This window comes from Coffea arabica, chromosome 10e (assembly GCF_036785885.1).
Source record: "Coffea arabica cultivar ET-39 chromosome 10e, Coffea Arabica ET-39 HiFi, whole genome shotgun sequence".
Taxonomy (NCBI): domain Eukaryota; kingdom Viridiplantae; phylum Streptophyta; class Magnoliopsida; order Gentianales; family Rubiaceae; genus Coffea; species Coffea arabica.
In genome coordinates this window covers 37,907,965-37,934,132 of record NC_092328.1, presented here as the reverse complement: position 1 = coordinate 37,934,132, position 26,168 = coordinate 37,907,965, and the positions used below count along the sequence as shown (strand labels likewise).

Here is a 26,168-nt window from a genome sequence, read left to right as displayed (position 1 = left end):
ATTAAGGGATATGTGACTATACCACAGAAAACTCATTTATTTTTAATATATTTAATAAATATTATTTGTTAATTGAGAACGATTTAGCCAATGAGTTGTCTAGTCAAATTTTCTACCTAACATTTTCTTCTAATGCATTTTTATTGTACAGGGATAAAAGATTGAAGCGCTAATTTATGGTACAAATATAGAATTTTTAATCAAACTTTTAACACCTATAAAAAATATTACATCTCCAAAGCAAAAGTTCAACCCATTTTGACCATAAGTTCCAAAAAAAAAAAGGAATATTCATGGATCATCAACACCACAACTACTGTCCAATAATTGCAAGAAATTGACAAGCCACTCATTTCAGATGTCTCCATTTCCCACCTTAACAGTAATTACAAAATAGATACGATCCAAATTTTCTTTCAAAAACTAACAAGTATGTATGCCTCTTCAATAACAATATCAAAAAATTCATATGTTCAAATCTTCCTGCAATTGCTGTTCACATTCCATCACAGCCTATAACAACAAATCTACGTACCAAACAAGTCATCATTGTTGATCAACAGTTTAACAAACACCTATTCAATTAATAAAAATGCACTATAAATATATTCTCACTAACAATCTTACACAGCCGTCAACTAATGGCACCAACTCTTTGGCGTGAACATGACAATAATGAGGACCAACATATAGCTAACATTGCTCCGGCCCCTATGCAAGCATCCTACCATAGTAAGCATTACAAAAAATACAAATATTCAAGCAGAACTACTACACTCAAAAATAGCTTCTAATAAAATATTAAAAAATTTTGCAACTCTCAACCTATCTATAAGATAATAGAGACAACACAAGGAAAGACATTACTACAATAGACAACTACCATCTACAACAAAAAGCTAAATCCAACAGACTACTACTTTAGTTTCATGCAGATACAAGAGGCACTATGAAGGAAACTTATGGATTCCATTTTACCTAATCTTCCATTCTCATACAGTTTAATATATAGTTACACTTAATTTTTTAATAGCTTTTTTTTCCTATTACAAATTATACTTCTATACTATTACACCAAGCAAAAACTACAAACTGTGTTAAACCATAGGTACCAAATCACGCACGGGCTTACCCCCTAGTCTTAAAGATAAATTATTGTTACTTGGCTATAACATTAGTGATAAATAATGAAGCAATAGTTAAGAGAGTCTACAATTGTTAGATTTGGTATATTAGATACATATTTAGAAGATAAATTATATATAGTAACTAATATTTTTAATTTCAAATTCACATTGTCATACCTCAATGGTGAAAATTTGTTTCCTACTGAAGTGTATAGATAAAGTACTTACATTATGATCAGAATACTAGCTAATGAGCCTAAGACTATGTGCGAGGGTTGCCCTTTTTGTGAGATTTTGAAGAGAGGCCTATACTAACAATGCTAATGCAATTGGTATAGTATTTAGAGCATAATAAATATTTGAATATAATTTAGTATGATAGGAGGAATGGGTTCAAAGTTTGGCAGACCTAAATTGGGCAGATAAGTTGCTGACGATTTATTTATATACATAGTAAATATATATGGTTTTTGGAGTACAGGAATTACAAATATTTGAACTCATAATAGTTGTTAATCAAGAGAAATATTAGGTAGCTGGCATGGGATTGCTATGTTTGCATTTGGAGCATTGCATTGTATCCTGTCAAGTAAAAGTAAATGTTATGATTCTATGATTCATAAAAATGGATAGGTAATTAAAAACAGATTTGAGTGCATTTGCTTGCGGAATATTAGGGTTGTACATTATAATTGTGTGTTTATATGTGCATGTGTTTTTTTTTTTTTTTTTTTGCATAACCAGAAATATTGATGCGAGTGATTCTGGCGTTGGTAGACATGTGGAAATATACATCATTATCTAGATATTCAAGCCAATAGTTGGATCAATTGGTATCGGCAGACCGCCTTCTCATAAAGGTTGTGTGCTCAAATCTCACTCCTGATGTGAGAACTGTGTTGATAAGTAATATGTAAGAACTCATGTAAGCTAATCTCACTCCTGATGTGAGAACTGTCTTGGTAAGTGATATGTAAAAACTCATGTAAGCTACCTATGGTCCTAGGGGCATTGCTATGATCGAGTAGGAAATGGATTGAAATTGTGTGCAAAGCAGCTTGAGGTGGACAAAGCTTGGTGCCAGTCATCACAAGGGACTTTATGCTGGAATCTTCAGAAGTTTTTTCAAGTTTTGCATCAGTCAATGTCCCTTGTCGGACATTGGCGAAAACCTGCTCAAACTCAACTTTTGGCAACTTTTCAAGACCAAATTCTATCATACTTGGACTACAAGTTTAGGAAGCTATAAATAGGTGATATTCAGGCTGTTTCTAGATGTGAAAAAACATTAGGGTTGCTGTAGCTTTAGTTCATCTTTTATAACTTGTTCTTGAGAGATTGAGATTAAGAGACGTGCAAGTAAGAATCAAAGACATGTTTGTGCTTGATCACTATAGACATACTCTTAAGGTTCGTATTGAACTAAAAAGGGATATACAACCGGGTACTAAATAAATAAACATACTTAACCTAAACACTAGGGGTTTGTTTCGCAACGGATCTTCTGTCTCACACCCTGTGCCACTCTCTGTCCCACTTTTTATTATATTGCTATTTCTCCTTCATAAACATCATGTTTTAATTCTTTTTTGTTTCCTTAAGATCCAATAACTATTAATTGAGTAATACACAAAATTTAACAAACTCAAAAAAATCAAAATGCACAAAAAATGAGATTTTTTATGAATTTTCTGCAGTATTTTTTAATTTTCTATTATATTTTACTTTTTTGAAGCTGTTGTATTTATTTTTTACTTAATTAATAGTTATTGAATCCAATTAAAACATGATGTTTATGAAGGAGAAATAGCAATATAATAAAAAGTGGGACAGAGAGTGGCACAGGGTGTGGGACAGAAGATCCGTTGCGGGTTTGTATGATGTAATTTAAATCACTTAAGATCTTAAAAAGTTTATTTGAATACTTGTGATACGTTCTTGGCATGTTAAGAAAATAACTAGATAATTAATTTAAGTTCTGGATCAAAATCTAAAACCATAGTCTCTTGCCTATTGTTTTCTCAACTTTATTTTATTCGACTGGATCAATTATTCTATTTCTTAATTAGAGATTACAAACCTTTTGAATTTGAATTTTATTATATTCTATAACAATTAAAGTAGAAAAAATTAACCCGACCTTGAATTTGAATTGTATTATATTCTATAATAATTAAAGTAGAAAAAATTAACCGACCCTGTCAATTTGACCCTTAGAATACTCCAAGTGATTTATTGCTATATAATCGGCTCTGTACAATGTCAGGATTTAACCTGATAATTTCTCAGAAGAAGAAATAATAAGAGGGAAATAGGAAGGGAAGAACATGAATTGAGAGAAAATGAGGGAAGTAAGGGAAATCTTATTGAGAATATTTTTGTAATGAATCTTGTCTGCCAAGCCTTTCCTATACTTGGCTATTTATAGAAATTTCCTACACCTCCATGCAACGTGACTGAAGCTGACAACTAACCATGCAACTAACTATAACAAACTGCAACAGAATTCCCAACTAACTTCTTAAGTGCAACGACACCGTATGTGCCAGAAGTCTGAGCTGCCTTCAAAACGACTCCGCATTCCCCAAAGCTACGTCGCTTTACCTAGTGTTCCTGACAATACCCTTCCCTTTAGCGCATTCTTGTCCTCAAGGATGGAATTCTGGAAACTGGTTCTTGATGAAGTCGAGATCCTCCCAGGTGGCTTCCTCGAACCCCAGGTTAATCCACTTGATCAGAACCTGTGACACAGGTAATTGATTTCGCAGAATAGCCCTTCGTTTGAGAACCATTTCCGGAGCAACCTGAATTTGATCATCAGGACCAACCAGTGGTAGTGCAGGCATGACCTCCTGAGAACCTCCTACCTTCTTTTTAAGCATCGAAATGTGGAACACTGGATGAATTCGGGATCCCTGTGGCAATTCCAGTCGGTAAGCTACTTCCCCAATGCGAGCAATGACAGGGAAGGGACCATAGTACTTGGAGGCAAGTTTCAAGGAACGCCTCACTTCTACTGACTGCTGTCGATAAGGTTGAAGCTTCAGGTAGACCATATCACCAACCTCCAGAGCTCGTTCACTCCTCTTTCTATCCGCAAAATACTTCATGCGTTGCTGCGCCTGCGTCAAATTCTGGCGAAGAATCTGTAAGACAGCCTGCCTATCCCTGACAAGGTCACTAGCTGCAGGGACAATGGTATCAGAAATGAAGCCCAAGGGTAGATGATTAGGCTTATAACCATAAAGGGCCTCAAAGGGGGTCGTTTGAAGGCTAGTGTGGTAATTTGTGTTGTACCACCACTCAGCCAAAGGTAGCCAGGATTTCCACTTCTGAGGCCTGTCACTAGTCATACATCTCAGATATGTTTCCAAACACTGGTTGACACGCTCACTCTGACCATCTGTTTGTGGATGGTAAGCTGAGCTGAAGTTCAATCGAGTACCAACTAGTCGAAATAATTCCTGCCAGAAAAGGCTGGTAAAAAGCTTGTCTCGGTCTGAAACTATAACCTCTGGTAGCCCATGCAATCTGAAGACGTGTGTGAGGAACAGTTTGGCAACCTCTACTGCTGAGAAAGGGTGTTTAAGAGGAATGAAATGGGACAATTTTGTCAACCTGTCTACCACCACCAGTATAGTGTCGGTACCTTCAGAGAGAGGTAAACTCTCTATGAAATCCATACTAATCTGAGACCACGCTTGGTTAGGCACTGGTAGGGGCTGCAACAACCCAGGATAGGGAACATTCTCATGTTTGTTCCTTTGGCAAACATCGCACTGTTTGACAAAGTCAGCTACATCCTTCCGCATCCGAGGCCAATAGAAAACTGCACCTAGCCTCTTAAAACATCCCAACTGTCCAGAATGACCCCCTACTGCAGAACAGTGTAGCTGTTGAATGACTTGATGCCTCAGATCACCATGACTCCCCACATAAATCTTTTTCCTGAACCTCAGAACTCCATCTGCGTACTCATAATCAGTAACCGAAGTGGGGTCGACCAGTAATTGGGCAATTCTGTCCTGACATGCTGAGTCACCTTCATAACTTTCAGATACATCTGTCAGCCATTGGGGTTTGACACAAGTGATGGCGCAAATTTCACCTGAAGAGTCTTCCTCTGGAAACCCCTTCCTAGACAATGCATCAGCAGCTTTGTTTTCAGCCCCCTTTTTGTACTGAATTTCGTAATCCAAGCCTAGGAGCTTTGTCAAACACTTGTGCTGTAATGGAGTGTTCAACCTTTGCTCTAGCAGAAACCTCAGACTCTGATGGTCAGTCTTAATAACAAAGTGGTACCCCAGCAAGTAATGTTTCCATTTCGTCACTGCCATCACAACTGCTAGCAGCTCCTTTTCGTATATGGACAGTCCTAAATTCTTAGGACTTAAAGCCTTACTGAGATATGCTATAGGCTGTCCCTCCTGCATTAACACGGCACCAATGCCTCGACTACAGGCATCAGTCTCTACTACGAACGGTTTAGTAAAATCAGGCATCCTGAGCACAGGAGTAGTGCTCATGATATCCTTAAGGTTCTGGAAAGCTTCAGCAGCTGATTCAGTCCAACAAAAAGAGTCTTTCCTCAACAACTCAGTCAAAGGCTTGCAGATTTGCCCATAGCCTTGTACAAACCTCCTGTAATAACCTGTAAGGCCTAAAAAACCTCTCAAGGCTTTCACAGTTGCAGGTACTGGCCATGCTCTAATGCACTCCACCTTCGCAGCATCCATCTCAACCCCATTGTAGGATATGACATGGCCCAAGTATTCCACTCTCAGCTGAGCAAACATACACTTAGACATCTTGGCATACAGCTGGTGAGATTTCAAAATTCTTAACACGGTTCTCAAATGGTTAGCATGGGATTGTAAATCCGGGCTATAGACTAGTATATCATCAAAGAAGACAAGGATAAATTTTCTAAGATATGGCTGAAAAATTTCATTCATGAGAGCTTGGAAAGATGCAGGCGCATTAGTCAGGCCAAAGGGCATCACTAGGAATTCATAGTGGCCTTGGTGTGTTTGGAAAGCTGTTTTATGAATGTCACAGGCTTTGACTCTGATTTGGTGATATCCTGACCTGAGGTCGATTTTACTGAAAAACTTGGAGCCAAACAATTCATCTAAGAGCTCCTCAATGTTTGGAATGGGATATCTGTCTTTAATGGTAAGGTCATTTAGGTACCTATAGTCTACACAGAAACGCCAGGTGCCTTCCTTCTTCTTGACCAGTAAGACAGGGGAAGAGAATGGACTGGTACTAGGCTTAATGATGCCAGTTTGAAGCATGTTTGAGACTTGGTTTTCGATCTCTGTTTTCTGGGAATGTGGGTACCTATAGGGTCTGAGTTTAAAAGGCTGGGCATCTGGTTTCAGTGGGATGGTGTGGTCATGTGCTCGTTCTGGTGGTAACTGTGTAGGCTCAACAAACACATCTGAGAACTCATGCAATAATTCAGAAATCTCACTGGGAAGTGGACTTACGCCATTCAAGTTACCTCCCTCAGACACAGAGCAGACGGTTGGCCTGGTCCTGTGCTTCTGCTGCATGAATTTCCTTACTGCTTTACCTCTGATAAGCTTCATTGAAGGTTGCTCAGCTACCCCTTCCAATACCATCTCGCCCCCTTCTTCTGATAGCTTGATCAACAGCTGTTGGAAATCAAAAGTGATAGGGCTGTACTGCACCATCCAATCCACTCCAAGTATGAGATCCCACGTTCCCAGTCCCATGACTATCAAAGGAAAATTAAAGTTGTACCCCTGGATACTCCAGGTTACATGTGGACAGAACAATTCACTGGAAATAGTGGTTCCATCAGCAATGGTTGCCTTTAAGGGTGTCATACTAGCTGTCCTTAGCTCCATGGTCTCCAGTAAAGCTGCATTCAGAAAACTGTTAGTGCTACCAGTATCCACCAGAATAGATACCGTTTGTCCCTTCAACACCCCTTGCAATTTGAGGGTTTTTCTCTTGATAGAGGCTGTTAATGCATGTAGAGATATATCCACGGATTGCCCTGGATGGCCAGTCTGCTCATCCTGCTCCCCAATGGCATCCAAAAATTCAGTTTCCTCATCCTCTTCTAGAATGAAATTTAAGTGTCTGTATTTGCACTGGTGACCTGGGCTGAATCTCTCCCCACACTTGAAGCACAGGTGATTGTTTTTCCTGCGTAAGATCTCCTGAGGGGAGATCTTCCTATGTTCCTGGTTTGTACTCTCTGGAGTCCACTTCCTTTGGCCAACTTGTTCTGAAATTTTCCCCCCTAGTTTGGTTACAACGGTAGCACTGTGGGACTTGGAGCTTTCCCCAGGCTCCCAAGTCCTAAAGTTTCTGGTATTCCTCCCATTGAATGCCAATAACTGTTCCTGCCATTCTGCAATCTCGAAGGCCTCAAGTAAGGTAGCAGGTTTCAACATTTTAACCATAGGCTTGATCTCTTCCTTAATACCGCTGATGAAGCTGGAAACAAAGTAGGATTCAGATAGGTGAGGATCTCTGATTAACATCAAGGAACTCAGTTCCTCAAATTTCTCTTGGTAGTCCTTGACACTAGTGGTTTGGTGAAGCTTGTTGAATTCCTCCACTTCGTCTCTCCTCTCTCTGTCTCCAAATCTCCTGTTGACTAGTTGACAGAATCCTTCCCAAGAGGTTCGTCCCTTGCTCCTTTTAATTCCTTGAAACCATATTTCGGCTTTCCCTACCAAATACATCTCCACTACTTCCAATTTCTGATCCTCAGGAAGTTGATGAACCAGAAAATACTTCTCACATTTCCTGATCCATTCCTGAGGTCTGTCCCCTTCAAAAAAAGGAAGTTCTACTTTAGGTAAGCTTGGGATCGTAACCTTACGCTCCTTGCCTGCTGCTGACTGATCTCCCCAGTCTCTGCATCTGGCATGTGGATTGGTCAGTAGAGGATTCTTCTCTGGGGGAGGCGAATCACCAGTTGCTGTTGTTCTGTCTCTGTTGAGAGCCTGCAGAAATGAAGTCAACTTCGTCTCCATTCCTGCCATTAACGCGTCAATTTTCTTGTCGAGCTCGTCCATTTTGGTATCTACGTGCGTTCGAGCGTCTTGTAACTCCGTTTGCAGGGAATCTACTTGAATCTGAACCCTAGTCTCAAGTTTCCGGAGCTGTTCATCTAGATTCTTGAGTCTGGTACCGTCTGCCATTTGAATTTGCAGTTAAGTTGCACCGAGGATTGAAGGCTCTGATTACCACTTGTCAGGATTTAACCTGATAATTTCTCAGAAGAAGAAATAATAAGAGGGAAATAGGAAGGGAAGAACATGAATTGAGAGAAAATGAGGGAAGTAAGGGAAATCTTATTGAGAATATTTCTGTAATGAATCTTGTCTGCCAAGCCTTTCCTATACTTGGCTATTTATAGAAATTTCCTACACCTCCATGCAACGTGACTGAAGCTGACAACTAACCATGCAACTAACTATAACAAACTGCAACAGAATTCCCAACTAACTTCTTAAGTGCAACGACACCGTATGTGCCAGAAGTCTGAGCTGCCTTCAAAACGACTCCGCATTCCCCAAAGCTACGTCGCTTTACCTAGTGTTCCTGACAGCGTACTCCAGGGTTTAGCTGACTGCCTGTCTGACTCTAGTCAGGACTCACTACAATACACTCCCAAAGTAATATTTACTCCATCAATTCGAACATAACATTCATAGTTATATATGAAGCAACAGGATTAAAGTAAGAATTTATCCACTAATTCCCATAGTACAAGATTGTCTACAATAAATACAAAATAGAGACTTTAGGTTCAAGCTATTGCTATCTCATCTTCTTTCGCCCTCATATCCCGTAAGAAAAACAAACTAAAGTGTTGAGTTTACACCCTGTGAAGTTCCAAGTAGGCAATAAAAAAACAAACAATCATTTGTCAACCACAATATCAATCTTATAATAGCAAAACAAAATCCAAGTCTCAATAGCAACTTTTGAAATAAAATAACACAATTCATTAAAAGGATGCAAGATCACTATAGAAGCCAATTCGATATCACTGCACACTCTGCCAATCACCCCTTATATCCTCCAACATAGTAAACAATCCCCTTCAATTAGTACTCGTTTCAATAATCAGCATACTACAAGATAATACTAGGGATGGCAACGAAGGCAGGAGCCCGCGGGGGTCAGTGGTGTGGGGGTTGGGGTGGGGTGGAATTTTTTCCCCCCGTCCCCCGCCCCGCCACCCGTTTGAAATATATATATATATATGTACATAATTATATATATATATAATGATATTATCAATTATACTACTAATTATACATATCTATTAATAAAAATTATTAATTATTTATACTAAATTTATTAATACATTTATGTTAAATTCTTAACTACACTTAATACAATAACATTTTTAAAAAAAAAACACAATAATAATTTAATGATTGTATTTGTATCAAAAGTAAAAACTTGATTATTTTAGTTATATTTGTTTTATCATATTAGATTGTATTCAAATAACCTTTGTTTAATTTTTTTTTTATGAGTTTCAATTGTGAAGTTACAATGAATAATGAATAATAATTTGGTGATGTGTTGATATTTTAGTACTTGATTATTTGCTCAAATTTAATTATAATGAAATTATATAATAAAATTTTTTTAACCCCACGGGTGCCCCCGCGGGGAAAGCGGGGCGGGGCGGGGACGGGGAGGAGGAAGCCAGGGGCAGGGGACGGGGCGGGGGCAAGGGCAATTAAAATGCAACAGGGTGGGGGTTGGGGGAGGTGTCCCCGCCCCATTGTCACCCCTAGATAATACTCGAGTATACCACGATTTCAGACACCTAGAAGCCCACAATTCTCCCATGGGTCAACCAGGTTGCGGCATCCAAGGCTGCCAACCTACCCGACCAAGCCCGTTGCCGACTTGAATAGGTCAATTGGTGATGAGTTTTAGGGCCCAATTCAGCTGATTCGGTAAAGTACGCACCTGGCCTACAATACATGCGAAAGTAGTATAACTACGGAACAATAACTTTTCAATTTTTACTTGGAAAAAGGTTATAAAGCACACCCCTTCCTGAAACAATACTTTTGCACATTTAATTGATTCAAAAGTCATCCAAACCCTTCTTTAAATTCAAAAAATCAAAACCAATCAAGTACACACCAAGTGTCAATCAAAATCAATCAATCATAGATAACATTAGGAACACTCACTGAGAGGTTCAATTCGCTTCGGGGTGGGATTCTTGGCTAAATTCGATTTCTAAAATTCAACATAAGGATTTGGAATTATTAAATTATCTTTAAATTTTACTCTGATATACTAGGTAGCGTATTCTTTATTTGTTAATCTACTATCGAGCTTAACTTATCTAACTCCCAAAATTATGGGTTTTGATTTATGGTTTAACATTTAGTATTTTATTAAACTTTGTATAATTATGAAATAACCCCAACTTTCTTAAAATCTACAACTATTGCTAGTTTTGATTAAGCACCTCAAATAAAGTATATTTCAGTATATATCTCAAAAAAAAGAAAATATTTTGTATGTACAACAAAATTTCCATATAAAACCTATCAAAATTGAAAATTTAAAGAGAGGAAAATCAACTTTATGGTCTTGGTTTGACCTGGAAATTTTCCACCAAAGTTTAGCATTTTTTCAACAAAATTCCTCCCCTTTGGCTCAAAACTTAACATGCAACACTTTAAACTAATGAAATGAAGTCTAATCCTTCACATGCATGTTAAATTTCTCCATCAAAATGTAACAAAAATCGTAAGTTTCAAGTTCTTCAGCCAATAAAACTTTTCAACTCAAGTTCTTCCAAAAATCACAGGTTTCTTACTTTAATCTAACTATACTTTTCATGCATGTCAGAATAAACAAAGTAAACGACATAGGAAATGAATTCTTGATAAAATTCAACAAATTTCTGGAACAAAATTAGAAGAAATGGAGCTTAATCTCCACGGTTCAAACAAAATATCCAGCTTTATTGTTTCCTCCAAAAATCAGTCTTTTCTTCCTTTTAACTCAACAAATGCCACATGTTTAGATAAAAAAAAAAGTAAATAGTATATGAAATGAGTTCTTGACCAAAACCAACAAAATTTTGGAGTTAAAAGCTGCAAATTCTCAGCTCTATTCCATCGGCCTTTAAGCATCAATCATAAACAGAAATTTCAGCAAGGTTCCTTCAAAAATCAACACTTATCTCACTTGAATTCAAGCAAAACACTACATGCATGACATGCATGTCATAAAGAGAGGGATAGGAGGTGTATAAAGTACATTTAGACAAAATCCAGCAAAATTTTTTGAAGAAAAGAACCAAATTTGCAGCTTTATCCTCTCCGGTTCATGCAACACTTTGTCCAGAAAATTCAAGCTTTGACGTTTCTTCCAAAAGTCGATCTTTTCTTGTCTTTAATTCGGTAAACATCACTTGATTGGCTAAATTAAAGCATTAGATGGTGCATAAAATAAGTTTTAGCCAGGTTCAACAAAACATTTTGCAAGAAAACTGAAAATTTCCAGCTTGCTCCATCGGCAATTATGCATCATCATATCAAGAATTCCAGCAAAAATTTCTTTATAATCTACTCTTGTCAGGCTTTGTTTCAAGTTAAAAACTACATGCATGTCAAGATATGTAAACTAAAAAGTAAGTATAATGCATGTAAACATAATCTAATAGGTTTTTGAGGAGAAACAACCAGGAGTTTGCAGCATAACATCATCGGGCATCATTCAGCAACTGAAGCAAAATTTTCCAGCTTCGATGAACTTTTCCTCTGCGAATCTCTTCTTTTCTTGATGTTTGCTCAACCTATGACAGTAAGGAACCAACCAAAGTAGCAGGCTATTAAGGGAAACTTTGCAGTTTTACCTCTTGTTCCTCACAGTTTTTGGGCTAGAAATTCTTGCTTTCTCACCTGGTTCACTTAGCTAAGAGGAGTTGTGATTTCCTTGTTCTTGGTTGAAGCTCAAGTTGAAGAAGAGGAAGGGTGCTGGCTGGTTCTTTTGTGTTTTCTCTCAGTTCTTGGCAGAAAAGGAAAAGGTGAGATTGTGGTTTTATTCCTCTCTATCTCTCGGCCTCCTTGAGGGATTAAGGACGAAGTTTGTTTGTGGTTTGGTGATTGAAGCTTTGAAGACTCTTTTAAATGGGTAGGAGCAATGCATGCAAGGGACAAGTGTAAGGACACTTGTCATGCATGCTTAATTTCGTGTGTTTTTTTTTTTTTTGTCATGCTACCACCACAACAAATGCTAATTAATACTAACGTTTTATGGTGTAAGTGATACATTTGTTTATTTGAAAGGGGCAATTAGACATATAAGTCAATCAATAACAAAAGGAAAAATGTAACATGCGCTAAGTTTTAAATAAGACATGAAAATTTTCGAGCTCTCACATCATTTCTGTGTACAGGGTTTGTCAAAAAAAAAAAAAAAACTGTGGGTTGAAAAGAATCAATGACGAGATCTATTTGATGTACTTACTTTTTATTATGAGTAGAACTTGCCAAAAGGCTACACAGGTTATCAGATGATGTCATATAATATGGTGAACAGTTAGTGTAAAAATGATTTTATACTGACGATGTAGGAATGATTTACTCTTAATTTATTTACTAACATTTGACTTTTACTAGTGTGTAAAAGATAATTGGACACTTCATTTTCTCTTGGGAATAATGCTAGTAAGCAAATATATGTTTATTTTTACATGTTTGCCCTCCATTTCTTTTATTTTAGGGGACGAGGCAAGAGTCAAATTTACCTGAAATTTTACACTACTCTGAGAATATTTTTTGGAAGTTGAGAGTGAAAAGGGGGGACAATTGCCCGCATTCAATTTTACATAGCTCCATCCTCGCCTTTGACTTTCTCATATATGGCTAGTGGTATCAATTTTGGGTGGAGGCAATATATATATAGAGGAAATAGCATGGGATATCTATATGGCTATCAATTTTGAAAATGAAACTTATGATAGTCTAGTGCTCTTTCAACAAACTACTAATGAAGAATGATGCCCTTTATTTTATAATTTTTCTTTGATTAATTAGGCAAAGCTGGAATATAGAGTCTGTGCCCATTATTCTTTATTTTTTGTTTCTTTTGTGATTTTTTATTGATGTTGATCTATCTATTCTTTTCATGTTCAAATTTAAGAGAAAATACTTTGCTCTTAACATTTGTAGATTTATTTGTACTTGGTTTGATTTTTGTTTTTTTAAGTATTACTTAGTGAATTCATCCAGTCTAGATTGCAAGTTATCTCTTAGTTTTCAAAAAGGGATCATATATTCACATTTTTTATTCATTAATTTCAAATATTTGGAAGCATAAATATTAAAAAAAAAATTATTAGATACATATTCAGATGGTAAATTTTGTGATTTGCAGAATGCCAATAAGATTAGCAATATAGTTTACATGTCAAATATCTAATCTTTTTTGCATCCCTAGTCTCTGGGAAATAGATATACTCCCCAATCTAGGAGGACAATCATTCGTACATGGTATGAAGAGTGGTTTCAATATTTGACTCAATGAGGGGAAGATGATAAGTGTTTACTTTGCCTCTTTTAGTAGGGTAAATTGTGTTTTTGGTGTGTTTTAGAAAGTTTTAGAAGTGTTTTTTTACTAGTATTTAGTGTGATATTGCATGAGTTGGTTTCTCTTTAAAAAGCTGTAATTCTACACAGTAAATGGTGATTTAATCTTGCTTTATAGGTATTCAAGAAATGCGGATCATTTGCAATGGAATTTGAAGATTATTGGATGAAATTTAAGAGGAATAAAAATTGATTGTCGATGTCTTTGAAGTTCCAAAAAAGCTGGTCCAAGTTCAATTACAAAGCTCGAAGAAAAGAAGTGCAAAAAATCTTATGAAGCTAACCGGGGCCAACTGAAAAGTCTTCAGGGCTAGCTACACAGACAACTGAAACTAAAAACTGAACCAAAAAGAATAGCTTGAGCAAAACCGACACCGGCTATGATTTGGTCACCACCGGTTCTTATGGCAGCCGAATTTTTAGACACCTTTTTTAAGGGTTTATTGTTCACCATTTACTCTCTATTTTTGCAGCACTGTTGCCTCTCTATAAATACGGGAGGTTAGTGATTCTTAAGGGGACTTTTGAGGAGAAATGGATTTCTTTCTTGCAAAACTCTAGCAGCCAACTCTGCAAGAAAAAAACCTTAGCTAAGTCTTGCTCTATGTCTTGAAGAGGGAGAGAAACTAGCAACCATAGCTTGTGAAGATCTTTTGTGTTTCAATTAAAGTTTCGAGTGGATGACAAGAGATTGAGGCACACAACTTCCTTCAACAAGTCTTGTGACTTTAATGTTTTACCCTTCCTCTTGTAGTACTCTTTATGGAAGTTTATGGTTGTATTTCTGCTCATGTTTTCCTTAAAATGATGCAAGGCTAAGACTTTTGTATCTACGGTTAAGTATGAACTTGTTTTGAGATATTGAATGAACTATGGGTGATTTATTATGGTTGGTACTTGTTAGTTCTTGAATCTGCTTTTACATTTGTAGTTGATTGATCACCAATTACAAATCACTTAAGCTATTGTTGAGCAATGATAATTGGTTAACAACATGTAGATGTAGATTCTTGAAACCTATATATTAAATTCACAATTATAGAAAATACATTTAGGTGGATTATTTGATAATTTTATAGATCTTTATGAACTTATGCTTAGTTCTTTAATCATTGTTATAGGCGAGGTTAGGTACAAGAATGTTGTTCATTTGTGAAACAGTGTCCAATAAATTTTGGAAATTAAATCCTTAACAAGTAGTAAAATTATGACAGATTTAACCAAGTTAATTCATGTCCAACTAAGCAAGGGACTACAAATGCTAGGGGTTAATTTTTTGAATTATCACTTAATTAATTACTCAATTGCTATTTAGAATTATTTGCTGTAGGAGTACTTTATTATATTCTAGTTAAGGTTTTTGAATTATTTAGATAATAGAGCAAGTGATTAGTTCTAGTAATAGAAATTATTTCCTGTGGAATTGACCCTAATTTATCCTGTACTATTAGTCGACATGTATACTTGCAGAAAAATGGGTATTTAGGTTTACTTACTCGGATAATTAGGTTTTATTACTTGAAAACTTGAATTCAAGTCCAGTTTTGAATGTCGTTGCCGAGGAATAATTCAATATTAAGGCAAATGTAAGTTTTATTAATTTAAATTTTTTGTAGTTGAGAATTTTCTATTTATTTGCTATGTTAATTTTAGTTTTAGTCGATTCCCTAATTTTGATGTTTGTAGTGTATGCACCGGTCGCTTCAAGTTGTAGTTCTGTTAGATCTTGAGATTGAAAGAACAGTAAGGAAAGTAAGACAACTTGCACTAGAACAAACTTATCAATTGGAGAAGACCATTGAAGAGGTATTGGAATGCACAAGGCTTGTTGTTGAAACCAAGAAAAATTCTTTGTCCATTTCTCTCTCAAAAATTTCTATCTCTCTCTCTCTAAAAATTTCTTCAGTTTGCTCTACGTTTCATGGCTGCCCTTCAGCCGTCGGCTGAGGGGCAAGGATCTCCTACAGAAAAAAAATCTTCCTCCCAACTTTTTTCACAACCTTCAACATCTGTTATCCCAATTCGGCAAGCGACTGTCTACAAAGGTGAAGCTGCAGTCATTTTCTCCAGAGCAGATGCAGAAAAACTTGCGGAGCCTTTTCGATGGTCTTTAGTTGGAAAATTCTCTCATGGGAGACCTTCTTTAGAAGATATTCGCAAGTTCTTTGCTTCATTAAATCTAAAAGACCACATTTTCATTGGCTTGATGGATTACAGGCATGTTCTGATCAAGTGCTCCGCTGAAGCAGATTTTAACAGGATTTGGACGAGAGGGATTTGGCAATTAGGCAAATTTCCAATGCGTGTATTTCGATGGTCCCGGGAATTTCATGTGCTCAGAGAATCCTCTCTGGTTCCAGTTTGGGTTGAACTTCCAAATTTACCTATCCATTATTTTGATAAACATTCGTTGTTTTCCATATTATCTCCAGTAGGAAGACCATTGTTTTTGGATTCGGCAACGGCTGCTGGGACGCGTCCTAGTGTGGCAAGGGTATGCGTGGAGATCGATGTAGCAAAGCCTGTTTTATCGAGAATCTGGGTGGCGGTTGAAGGAGAAACCGGCTTTTGGCAAAAAATTGTACCAGATGATATGCCAAGATATTGCTCAGTTTGCTGGAGATTGGGTCATTCATCTGAAAACTGCAAGAAGCACTTCGTCGATGGTGGACATCAACACCAAAACAATCAAACAAAAAGGCTTAAGCATGGTTCAAAGCTGTCTGGAAATACTCAGCATAAATTAGTCATTACAAATGAATGTAATGACTTAGAAGCTAAAGATAAATTATCAAAAGAGGGTACAACAGCTCCTGAACAAATGCAAAGTTCTTGTGAGAAAGAAGACGAAGGAATTACAACAGCTATAACAAAGGAATCTGAGGGAACTGCTGATAAATGCAACACTGAAGCCAAAGGGAAAGCATCAATGGAATTCAAGTCAGCTACTGAAGAGGTTCGACTTACGGGCGTAATTGAATTTGAAGGAACGTCAATAGGTGCAATGGAACATTCTGGAGCACCTGAGCAAAACGATGCAGTTGCCGACGCTTACGCGGTCAAGGAGGGAAAAAAAACAGCAGCTTCAAAAACTGATGCACATCCACAATCGGTTGCTGATGTCGCCATGCATGTCCATAAGGAGCATTCGGTAGTGGAAGACCAATTGACAGTTTGCTATGGAAATGATTGTGAGGGGCCACAAAGTCTCAGGAAACATAACGTGGGAATGGTTCAGCATCAAATGATCGACACCACAAGCACAATTAATCAACTGCCCGACAATTCCAATGGGAATAATTCAGCGGGGCCCCAGCTTATTGAGGAGCATAACTTGGGATTAGTTTATAATGAAAGGACGGACACCACTGACATAGATAATCTTTATGTCGATTTGCGTGGAGATGATGATGAAGATTCCAAATCCAATGCGGCTGATGAAGTAGCTTTGCCAACTAACGCAGGAAATTTATCTCCGAGATTGGTTATACCACGTGAGAAGTCGGCTGAGCCATCAATACACACTCTAAACATTGACCAATCTGTAGGTGTTCAAATGGATTGCCGACAAGATCGTGTTAAGGGTGTGCGAGCTGGCTTCCCATCCGACAGACAGCTACGTTCAGCGACATCATCTCAAAACTCTTTCCAGGTTTTTTCTCATGATTAGTGGTTTATTTTGGAATATCAGAGGGGTTGCAAAAGCCCCTAATCTAAGAAGATTGATAAATTTAGTTCGTGCTCATCATTTGAAGTTTGTTGTCATTTGTGAACCGAAGTTAGACGTGTCCAAAATTGAGTCCATTCGTCTACGATTATTATTTGATTATTCCTTTGTTAACTTATCGGGTGATATTTGGATATTCTATAATAGCCCTTTTGTGTGTTCCATTATTGGTAGTTCGGATCAGCATATTTCCATACATGTTCAAAGTCAATTGTTTTCTTCTCCAATCATCATGTCTTTTGTCCATGCTAAATGTTCATTAGAGGAGCGGTGTGGCTTATGGTGTTCATTATTAAATGACAAGCCTATTTCACTACCTTGGTGTATTGGGGGTGACTTTAATGTTATTTTAGCCCCTCACGAAAAACGAGGTGGACGTCCGTTTGCTATAGCGGAAGGAGCGGATTTTATGTCTTTTATGGAAGAGGCAGGGGTTTTGGATGTTGGCTTTTCAGGAGCTAGTTTCACGTGGTCTAATAATCGGAGAGGTAGAGCTCGGGTTTCAAAGAGATTAGATAGATTTTTAATTAATGGGTCTTGTTTGGATCTCTCAGACGTGATTTCTGTACTCCATCTGCCAAGACATCCCTCGGATCATGCACCATTGAAAATTACTTTTTCTGATCGATCAGACAATAGTCCACGACCTTTCAGATTTTTGAATGTCTGGACGAGCAAACCAGAACTATTGGATGTGATTCGACAGGCTTGGAATCAAGATGTGAGTGGATCTCCGCTACGTGTTTTGTGCTCTAAATTATTGGCAACGAGGAGGGCTATTCATACATGGAACAAGCAACATTTTGGGAATATATTTGATGCTGTACGTTCTGCGGAAGTGGTGGTCCAACAAGCAGAAGAATCGATGGATCAATATGCATCGGAGGAATCTCAGGTTGAGCTCAGTAAGGCTCAGGCAGAGTTGCGGAATGCATTGTCAATAGAAAAGCAATTTTGGAGTCAAAAAGCCAGGGCAAAATGGCTTAAAGAGGGAGATCGCAATTCAAAATATTTCCATGCGGTTGTAAGACAGAGACGAATTAAAGGAATGATACACCGAATCAAAAAATCAAACGGAGTTTGGGTGGACACCAATGCTGACATAGCAACTGAGGCCATATCATATTTCTCTGATCTCTTCACTGGATATCTTGAGTCATCTTCTGATATGCGACATATGATTCCGCACATGATATCGGAAGAGGAAAATAGAAAATTGGAAGAAATGCCTTCCATTGAAGAGATTCATCGAGTCCTAAAGTCAATGGATGGAGATAGTGCTGCTGGCCCCGATGGCTTCACAGGCAAATTTTTTACATTCGCCTGGGAAATTATTGCCCAAGATGTTTACAAGGCAATTCTCAGTTTTTTCTGTGGAGCAGAGTTACCTCGATTTATCACCTCTACCTCAATTGTATTAATTCCAAAAAAACCAAATCCTCAGGAGTTTTTTCATTATAGGCCAATCAGTCTGTGTAACTTCTTCAACAAGTTGCTATCCAGGATCTTAGCTGATAGAGTGGCTTCTCTATTGCCCAAAATTATTTCGCCCCAGCAGACAGGCTTTGTGAAGGGCCGTAATATAACAGAAAATTTTCTGCTAGCACAGGAGGTAGTGTCGGGTATTGGGAAAAAAACTAGAGGTGGTAATGTGGTAATGAAGCTGGACATGTCTAAGGCATATGACCGAGTGGCATGGGATCATATCATTGGTGTTCTCAGGAGATTTGGCTTTGGAGAAAGATTCATTGATTTGGTTTGGCGATTGATCTCCAATGTCTGGTTTTCTATCATTATAAATGGGGCATCGCATGGTTTCTTTAAATCTACACGAGGCCTACGTCAGGGTGATCCATTATCGCCTGCTTTATTCATTATAGGAGCTGAGGTGTTATCTAGAGGATTGAATAATCTTGCTATGCAATCGGCGTTTGTGGGTTTCAAAGTCCCCTTGGCATGTCCTACTATAACTCATTTGGCTTTTGCGGATGATATTCTAATTTTTTCAAATGGATCCTCTTATTCTCTAAAGCTTATCATGCAGGTGCTAGATGCGTATCAAAGGTGTTCTGGGCAATTGATAAATGTGCAGAAAAGTTGTTACTTAGTACATCCCTCGATATCACCGGCAAGAAGAAGGGTGATTGAACGTATCACCAAATTTAATTATCAACCATTTCCGATACGTTATTTGGGATTCCCCCTCTACTTTGGCAGATGTAAATCATCATATTTTGGGGAAGTTTGCCAATCTATCCTAGGGAGAATAAGGTCATGGAAATCAAGGATGCTTTCTCTTGGAGGCAAAATAGTTCTAATCAAACATGTGTTGGCAACAATGCCAGTACATCTGTTGTCAGCAGCGGTTATCCCGAGTAAGGTATTTAGAACTATAGAAAAAGCCTTCTCGACCTTCCTATGGGGGTCATCCTCCGAGGAGTCTAAATTTCACTGGATACGATGGTCTCAGATGTGCTATCCGGTTGATGAGGGAGGAGTTGGTTTCCGGAGGTTACAGGACATCTACACAGCATTCTCATTCAAGCTTTGGTGGAACTTCAGAAAGGGATACTCGTTGTGGGCTTCGTTCATGAAAGCTAAGTATTGTAGACTACTACATCCTTGTCAGGTAGAAATCAGGTCAATGGACTCCGCAATCTGGAGACGGATGGTCAATGTAAGTCGACAAGTGGAGCTATCTATGCTATGGGATATCAAAAACGGAGCTTGTCATTTTTGGTACGACAATTGGTTGGGAGGGGGTGCCTTATTTCTCCGTACGACGGTTGTCTCTAATTTGTCGTTTGGTGATTTTATCATCAATGGACACTGGGATGTGATTAGATTATATCAGACATTGCCGACGGATCTGGTTCCCTCTATTTTAGAGCATCCAGTCCCGGAAGACTGGGGTGAAGCTGAAGTCATTTGGATGTCCACAACATCTGGAAACTTCTCTCTACCTTCGGTATTCCGGGATATTAGGCAAGCACGAAACAAGTCTATGATTTTTTATAGCATTTGGCATCCTCAGATCCCACTCAAAATTTCATTCTTCATGTTAAGATTGTTGCTGGAAAAGCTGCCTTTACCGGATAGGTTATGTAAACTTGGTTTACATTTACCATCAAAGTGTTTCTGCTGCGATACCGCATCTGAGGAGTCAATTGAACATTTATTTTCCAAAGGACATATAGCTTCAACAGTTTGGAATTACTTTGGAGCTTCATGTGGATTGACTTTTCCAGGCTCTTCTTTACGCTCCCGTATAGTGAGTTGGTGGTTGCACTCATATGATTCAGAGATACAGCGATTCATTGGACGCATTCTTCCCAGTATAGTATGTTGGCAAATTTGGAAAGCAAGAAATAAAGCATTTTTTGAGGATGTCCATATGAGATCGCCCGCCATTTGTGTTGCCATTTCCTTGGAAATCCATACCATTGTGGAAATTTATTTCAGACAAGTTTTCAAGGCTCATTCATTCTATCATTTGTATGATTGGCAGTATTCAACTCACACTTATGTCACGTACAAACTTGTTTGTTGGGAACCAAAGGAAACCGGTCGGTTTACACTAAATACCGATGGCTGTTCTAAGGGTAATCCAGGATTGGGTGGAGGAGGTGGGGTTCTTCGGGATTCACATGGCATTCCTTTGATTGGTTTTTCGGTATATCTTGGAGAAACTACATGTCTAAGTGCAGAGGCCCGGGCTCTTCTTATTGGCATTCAAACATGCATACATTGGGGTTTTGAGAATCTCTATATTCAATCGGATTCTTTGGTATTAATTGGAATTCTTCAGAAACGTATTCACTGCCCTTGGAAGATTCGATGAGAGATTAGGCATATTTGGCAGTTCGTGGAAGATCCTGATCGTTTTTCACATTGTTATAGGGAAGCTAACACAGTCGCTGATGCATTGTCCAATGTGGGCGTCTCTCATCCAGAGCATCAACTCAAGTTATACGACTCCTTCCACATGTTCCCAACTATGGCTCGTGGAGCAATTCGCCTCGATAGATTAGGGATGCCTTCAATTCGGAAAATTAAGCGTATGAAGGGCTGAGGATAATGGAGAATTGGAGCTATTTTGCTTTTCAACTAAGCACCAAACATTTCTGGTTCATTTGTTGTCTTTATAGTTCAATCCTGTACTTCAAAATGGTGTTTCTTTGTGTGTAACAATTATTCTCATCAATAAAAGACTACAAATTTAAAAAAAAAAAAAAACTAATCAATTGGAGGAAAGGGTTGGTGAAACTTCGGTCTAACAATCCCAAGGACAAGTAAATTGGAATCAACATGCTCGGAGGAACTTTGTTCTACTGGATACTTTTGGAGCACAAACTAGCATTGCAAGACTAGCAGTTAATGCAAACAATTTTAAAATCAAGTCTGCTTTGATTCTCGTACAAAAAAAAAAAGTCTGCTCTGATTCAACTGGAGAAATTTGGTGGCAATTCAACAAAGGACTCTAATGAATGTTTAGCCAATTTTATGGAGATTTGTGATACAATTAAATTCAATGATATAAGCAGTGATGCTATTAAACTTAGATTTTTTCCATTTTCTCTGCGAGATAAAGTAAAGGTATGGCTAAACTCACATGCTTCTAATAATTTTGCTACTTGGGCTATTTATGACGAGCATTCTTGAACAAATATTTTCCACCAATAAAATTGCAAATAAAAATAACTGGTTTTCACCAATAGGATGGTGAATAATTACATGAAACTTGAGAGCGATTTAAGGAGTTACAAAGAAAATGTCCACATCATGGATTATCTGATTGACTCATGTCCAAATTTTCTATAATGGTTCAACTTATCCTACTAAAATTAATATAGATGTAGTTATAGGAAGGTATTTAATGGAAAAATCTGCTAAGGATTCCCAACAATTAATTGAGAAGATAGCTTCTAACAATTATCAATAGGCAAATGAAAGAGGTAGACATGGAAGAGCAACTGGCATATATGAAATAGACTATAGTAATATGTTAAGTGCTAAATTGAAGAAGCAGCGAACCGGTGTTTTTTTTAAAAAATTTTATACCACCAACCAAGTAAAATGACATGATACAATTGCTTAAAAATCACGATCAAAGCACGTGAATAACTAAGACTAAATCTATTTGATAACATAAAAAAGTGTTGAAACTAAACTTTTTTAGACATTAAGAGGTTTTGGGTATTTGATAAATAAAAATTCATCTGCTGAACTTGTTAAGTAGTGTTGAATTTGTGTGTATTTTTTTCAGCACAGGAATTATAACTGAATGCTTAATTCTGATAAGAATCAACATATTTGTTTCAACTATCTTATTTTATCTACCAAATCTACCCTTATTTGTTAATTACGTTCAAAATTTTTATCTAATTAAACAATCTAATATTTTTTATTCAAAATCCTTATTTAAGTAAACAAGCTAATATTCTGTATTCAAAATCCTTATCTAATTCTAAATTTTCTATTCAAAATATTAGGTGTTATATATATGAAGCCCGATTGACCTCTTTTTTGCATTTTTTTTACCTTGATATTCAATCACTTCTTCTTATATAATTGAGCTTCATCTTTTACTAATAATAGATGTGCTTCTAAGTTATTCTTACTGGTTGTTGGTAAAAATTGGGATTTCATATCTGTCCAAACTTTATGAAATGTAAGAACTTAAGTTTTGCCTTGTTATGTTTGTTAATATGCCTCAATAACCTCTATTTCAGCCAATCTTCCCACTAACACCACTAACCTTTAGCCATAACACTCAAAACATTCACCCAAAAACTATTTCATTCTATCTCCAAGAGACCAGCAGAGAGAGAGAGTATTGAGAGCAAAAGAAATCTCATTTCCTCCTATCCTTGGTCAGCCGACAGAGTGACACTATTTCAGCCAAAACTTCTCCAAATCCTTCATAATCCATAAAGCAAAAACCGAGAGAGGAGAACTAACAAGCTGGGAAGGACAGCCTGCTACTCAGCATCAATTCTTCATTTTCCAGCTTTCTTTGGTCAAAAACAGGGCTTCCCTGTGAGCCATGGCTGCCCTTCAGCCTTCGACTGAGGGGCAAGGGCTGTCTCCGTCAACACAAAAGTCCTTTTCTCAATTGTTTACTGAACCTGCCTCTTCTCCCATCCGTGTGAAACCTGTGACGACTTACAAAGGAGAAGCAGCGGTGGTCTTCTCCAAACAAGATACTGAAAAATTGGCAACACCATATCGATGGGCATTAGTGGGAAAGTTCTCTCATGGAAGGCCTTCATTGGAGGAAATCCGCAAGTTTTTTGCTACGCTGAATCCAAAAGACCAAATCTCTGTTGGGTTGTTAGATTATCACCATGTTCTCCTCAGGTGTGCGTCGGAAGTGGATTTCAACAGAATTTGGACGCGAGGTATATGGCACTTGGGGAAGTTTCCTATGCGTGTCTTTCGCTGGGCAAGAGATTTTCACATCAACAAGGAGTCGTCACTAGTTCCGGTCTGGGTTTCTTTACTAGTGCTGCCCATTCACTTCTTTGATAAGCACTCACTGTTTTCAATCACTTCACCGGTGGGGAATCCTCTGTTCCTGGATTCGGCGACGGCAGCTACGTCGCATCCGAGTGTAGCACAAGTGTGCATGGAGGTGGACTTGCTGGAGCCTATCTGCACCAGGGTGCGAGTAGCAGTGGAAGGGGAGATGGGTTTCTAGCAGAAAATTGTTCCTGAGGGGCTACCTTCCTATTGCTCCTCTTGCTAGAGGTTGGGCCATGCTGTAGAGGAGTGCAGAAAGAACTCAATGGAGCAGCCTTTGAATCTGGAAACCAGAAGGAATTGGAGGGTGCGTGCCGAACAGAACCCAGTTGCAAGACTTGAAGTGGTGCCTGAACGTACAAGTGGGGAGGATCCAGTTCCATGCATTGGGGCTGGGACAAGCTGCATGGGCAGCCTAGATGGGAATAAAGCAGTGGGGGCAGCTATACGGAGCGAGGCAGTGAATGTGGAGGTAGGGAAACATGGAGGTATGGCTAAGCTAGGCGGGTGCAGGTGATCCTGAAATTGCAGAGCATGAGACGTTGAAGGAGGATGCTGATGCGGCTTCACAGAAGCAATGCTGTCCAGTTCAGCAACTTGTGGAAGAGCAGCCTGGTACCTCGCATGGGATAACTGGTTCAGTGGAAGAGGAGCGGAGATAACCAGCTAGCAGACTGGAGCTGGGTGGTGATGAAAGGGCTTCAGGAGTGCATGAGGCGAGGGCAGCGGAGCTAAACAAGGAGGGCAGTGGTGTGAGCGACAACAAATTGGTGATTGAATTGCCCCTGGTGGCGGGTAATTTATCGCCAAGGCTGGTGGTCATGCGAGAGAAGAATCTGGATAACTCACTTATGGGGTTAAACATCGATTCGGTCGGTAGGAATGCCAAGAATGGTAGGAAGGCAAGGGGAAAGGGATTACGTGCTCAGTTTCAATCTGACAGGCAGTTTCGGTCCACAACTTCTCTCAATAACTCTTTCCAGGTATTACGTTATGATTAATACACTGCTATATAATATTAGAGGGGTGTCGAAAGCGTCCAATTTAAGAAGATTGAAAAAAATAATTCGCTTGCATGGTGTCCAATTTGTAGCAATATCTGAGCCAAAATTAGATGTGTCTCAAGTCAAGTATATTTGCATGAAACTATCATTTGATTATGCCATTGTTAACATATCAGAGGATCTCTGGATTTTCTATAGTTGTTCGTTAATTTGTTCGGTAATTGGTAACTCTAATCAGCATATTTCACTGTCTATCCAACACCTATGGTTGCCGGGGCCTTTGATCTTCTCATTTGTCCATGCTATGTGTTCTGTGGAGGGATGGCAGGATTTATGGCAAAATTTATTATCTGATAAACCCCACTCTCTGCCTTAGTGTATTGGGGGAGACTTCAACGTCATTGTAGATGCTAATGAAAAACGAGAGGGGCGACCATTCTCTGTGGCCGAAGGAATTGAGTTTTTGGCATTCATGGAAGAGGCCGAGGTATTCGATGCTGGTTTTTCATGGTCGAGCTTTACATGATGCAATAATCGGAGGGGATGGGCTAGGATTTGGAAGAGTCTAGATAGATGCCTGATTAACGGAGAGTACGCAGATTTGGCCTCGATGATTTCTGCTGTACATTTAGCGAGACATCCGTCTGATCATGCTCTGATGAAACTTTCTTTTGCTTCAAGAATGGATAATGGGCCGCGACCTTTCAGGTTCTTGAATATATGGTCGTCCAATCCAGATTTCTTAGACGTCATTCGGGCTACCTGGAACCAAGTGGTACACGGATCACCTCTACGAGTTTTGTGCGCTAAGTTGTTGAGAACCTGGAGGGCGATTCAGCAATGGAATAAGCAGCACTTTGGCAACATTTTTAATGCCGTCAGAGAGGTGGAGGCGGAGCTTCTGAGATTAGAGGATGGCATATCAAACTCTGAGTCTGAGGAGGACCACGATGAGCTTCACAGGGCACGAGCGGAGCTTAATAGGGCACTGGCAGTTGAAGAACAATTTTGGAGGCAGAAAGCCAGGGTTAAATGGCTTAGTAGTGGGGATCGCAATACAAGGTAATTTCATACGGTTGTCAAGCAAAGGAGAGTACAAGCAGCGAAACAGAGGGTGAAAAATTCAAATCGAATTTGGCTAGAGATGAATGACGACATA

The 26,168-nt window shown here is 38.5% G+C and overlaps 1 protein-coding gene and 1 non-coding gene across 2 annotated transcripts; one reads left to right on the top strand and one right to left on the bottom strand.

The window, feature by feature from the left end:
- The first annotated feature begins 17,901 nt into the window (after nt 1–17,901).
- LOC140015218 (uncharacterized) lies at nt 17,902–21,555 on the top strand. The gene is made up of 2 exons (XM_072067131.1): nt 17,902–21,270; nt 21,346–21,555. Exons 1-2 carry the CDS (start codon nt 17,902–17,904, stop codon nt 21,553–21,555), a joined length of 3,579 nt encoding a protein of 1,192 aa, XP_071923232.1.
- Nucleotides 21,556–22,166: 611 nt separating this feature from the next.
- On the bottom strand, nt 22,167–22,272 carry LOC113713096 (small nucleolar RNA R71). Its single transcript, XR_003453429.1, has one exon. It is a non-coding gene; the product is annotated as a small nucleolar RNA R71 (small nucleolar RNA).
- Between the last annotated feature and the right edge of the window lie 3,896 nt (nt 22,273–26,168).

What these genes read in the sequence shown, in the direction of transcription:
- LOC140015218 (XM_072067131.1), top strand. Translation starts at nt 17,902, where the DNA reads ATGGAAGAGGCAGGGGTTTTGGATGTTGGCTTTTCAGGAGCTAGTTTC. An exon ending in ATATTCAATCGGATTCTTTG is followed by an intron (nt 21,271 to 21,345) that starts GTATTAATTGGA and finishes CATATTTGGCAG; the next exon opens with TTCGTGGAAGATCCTGATCG.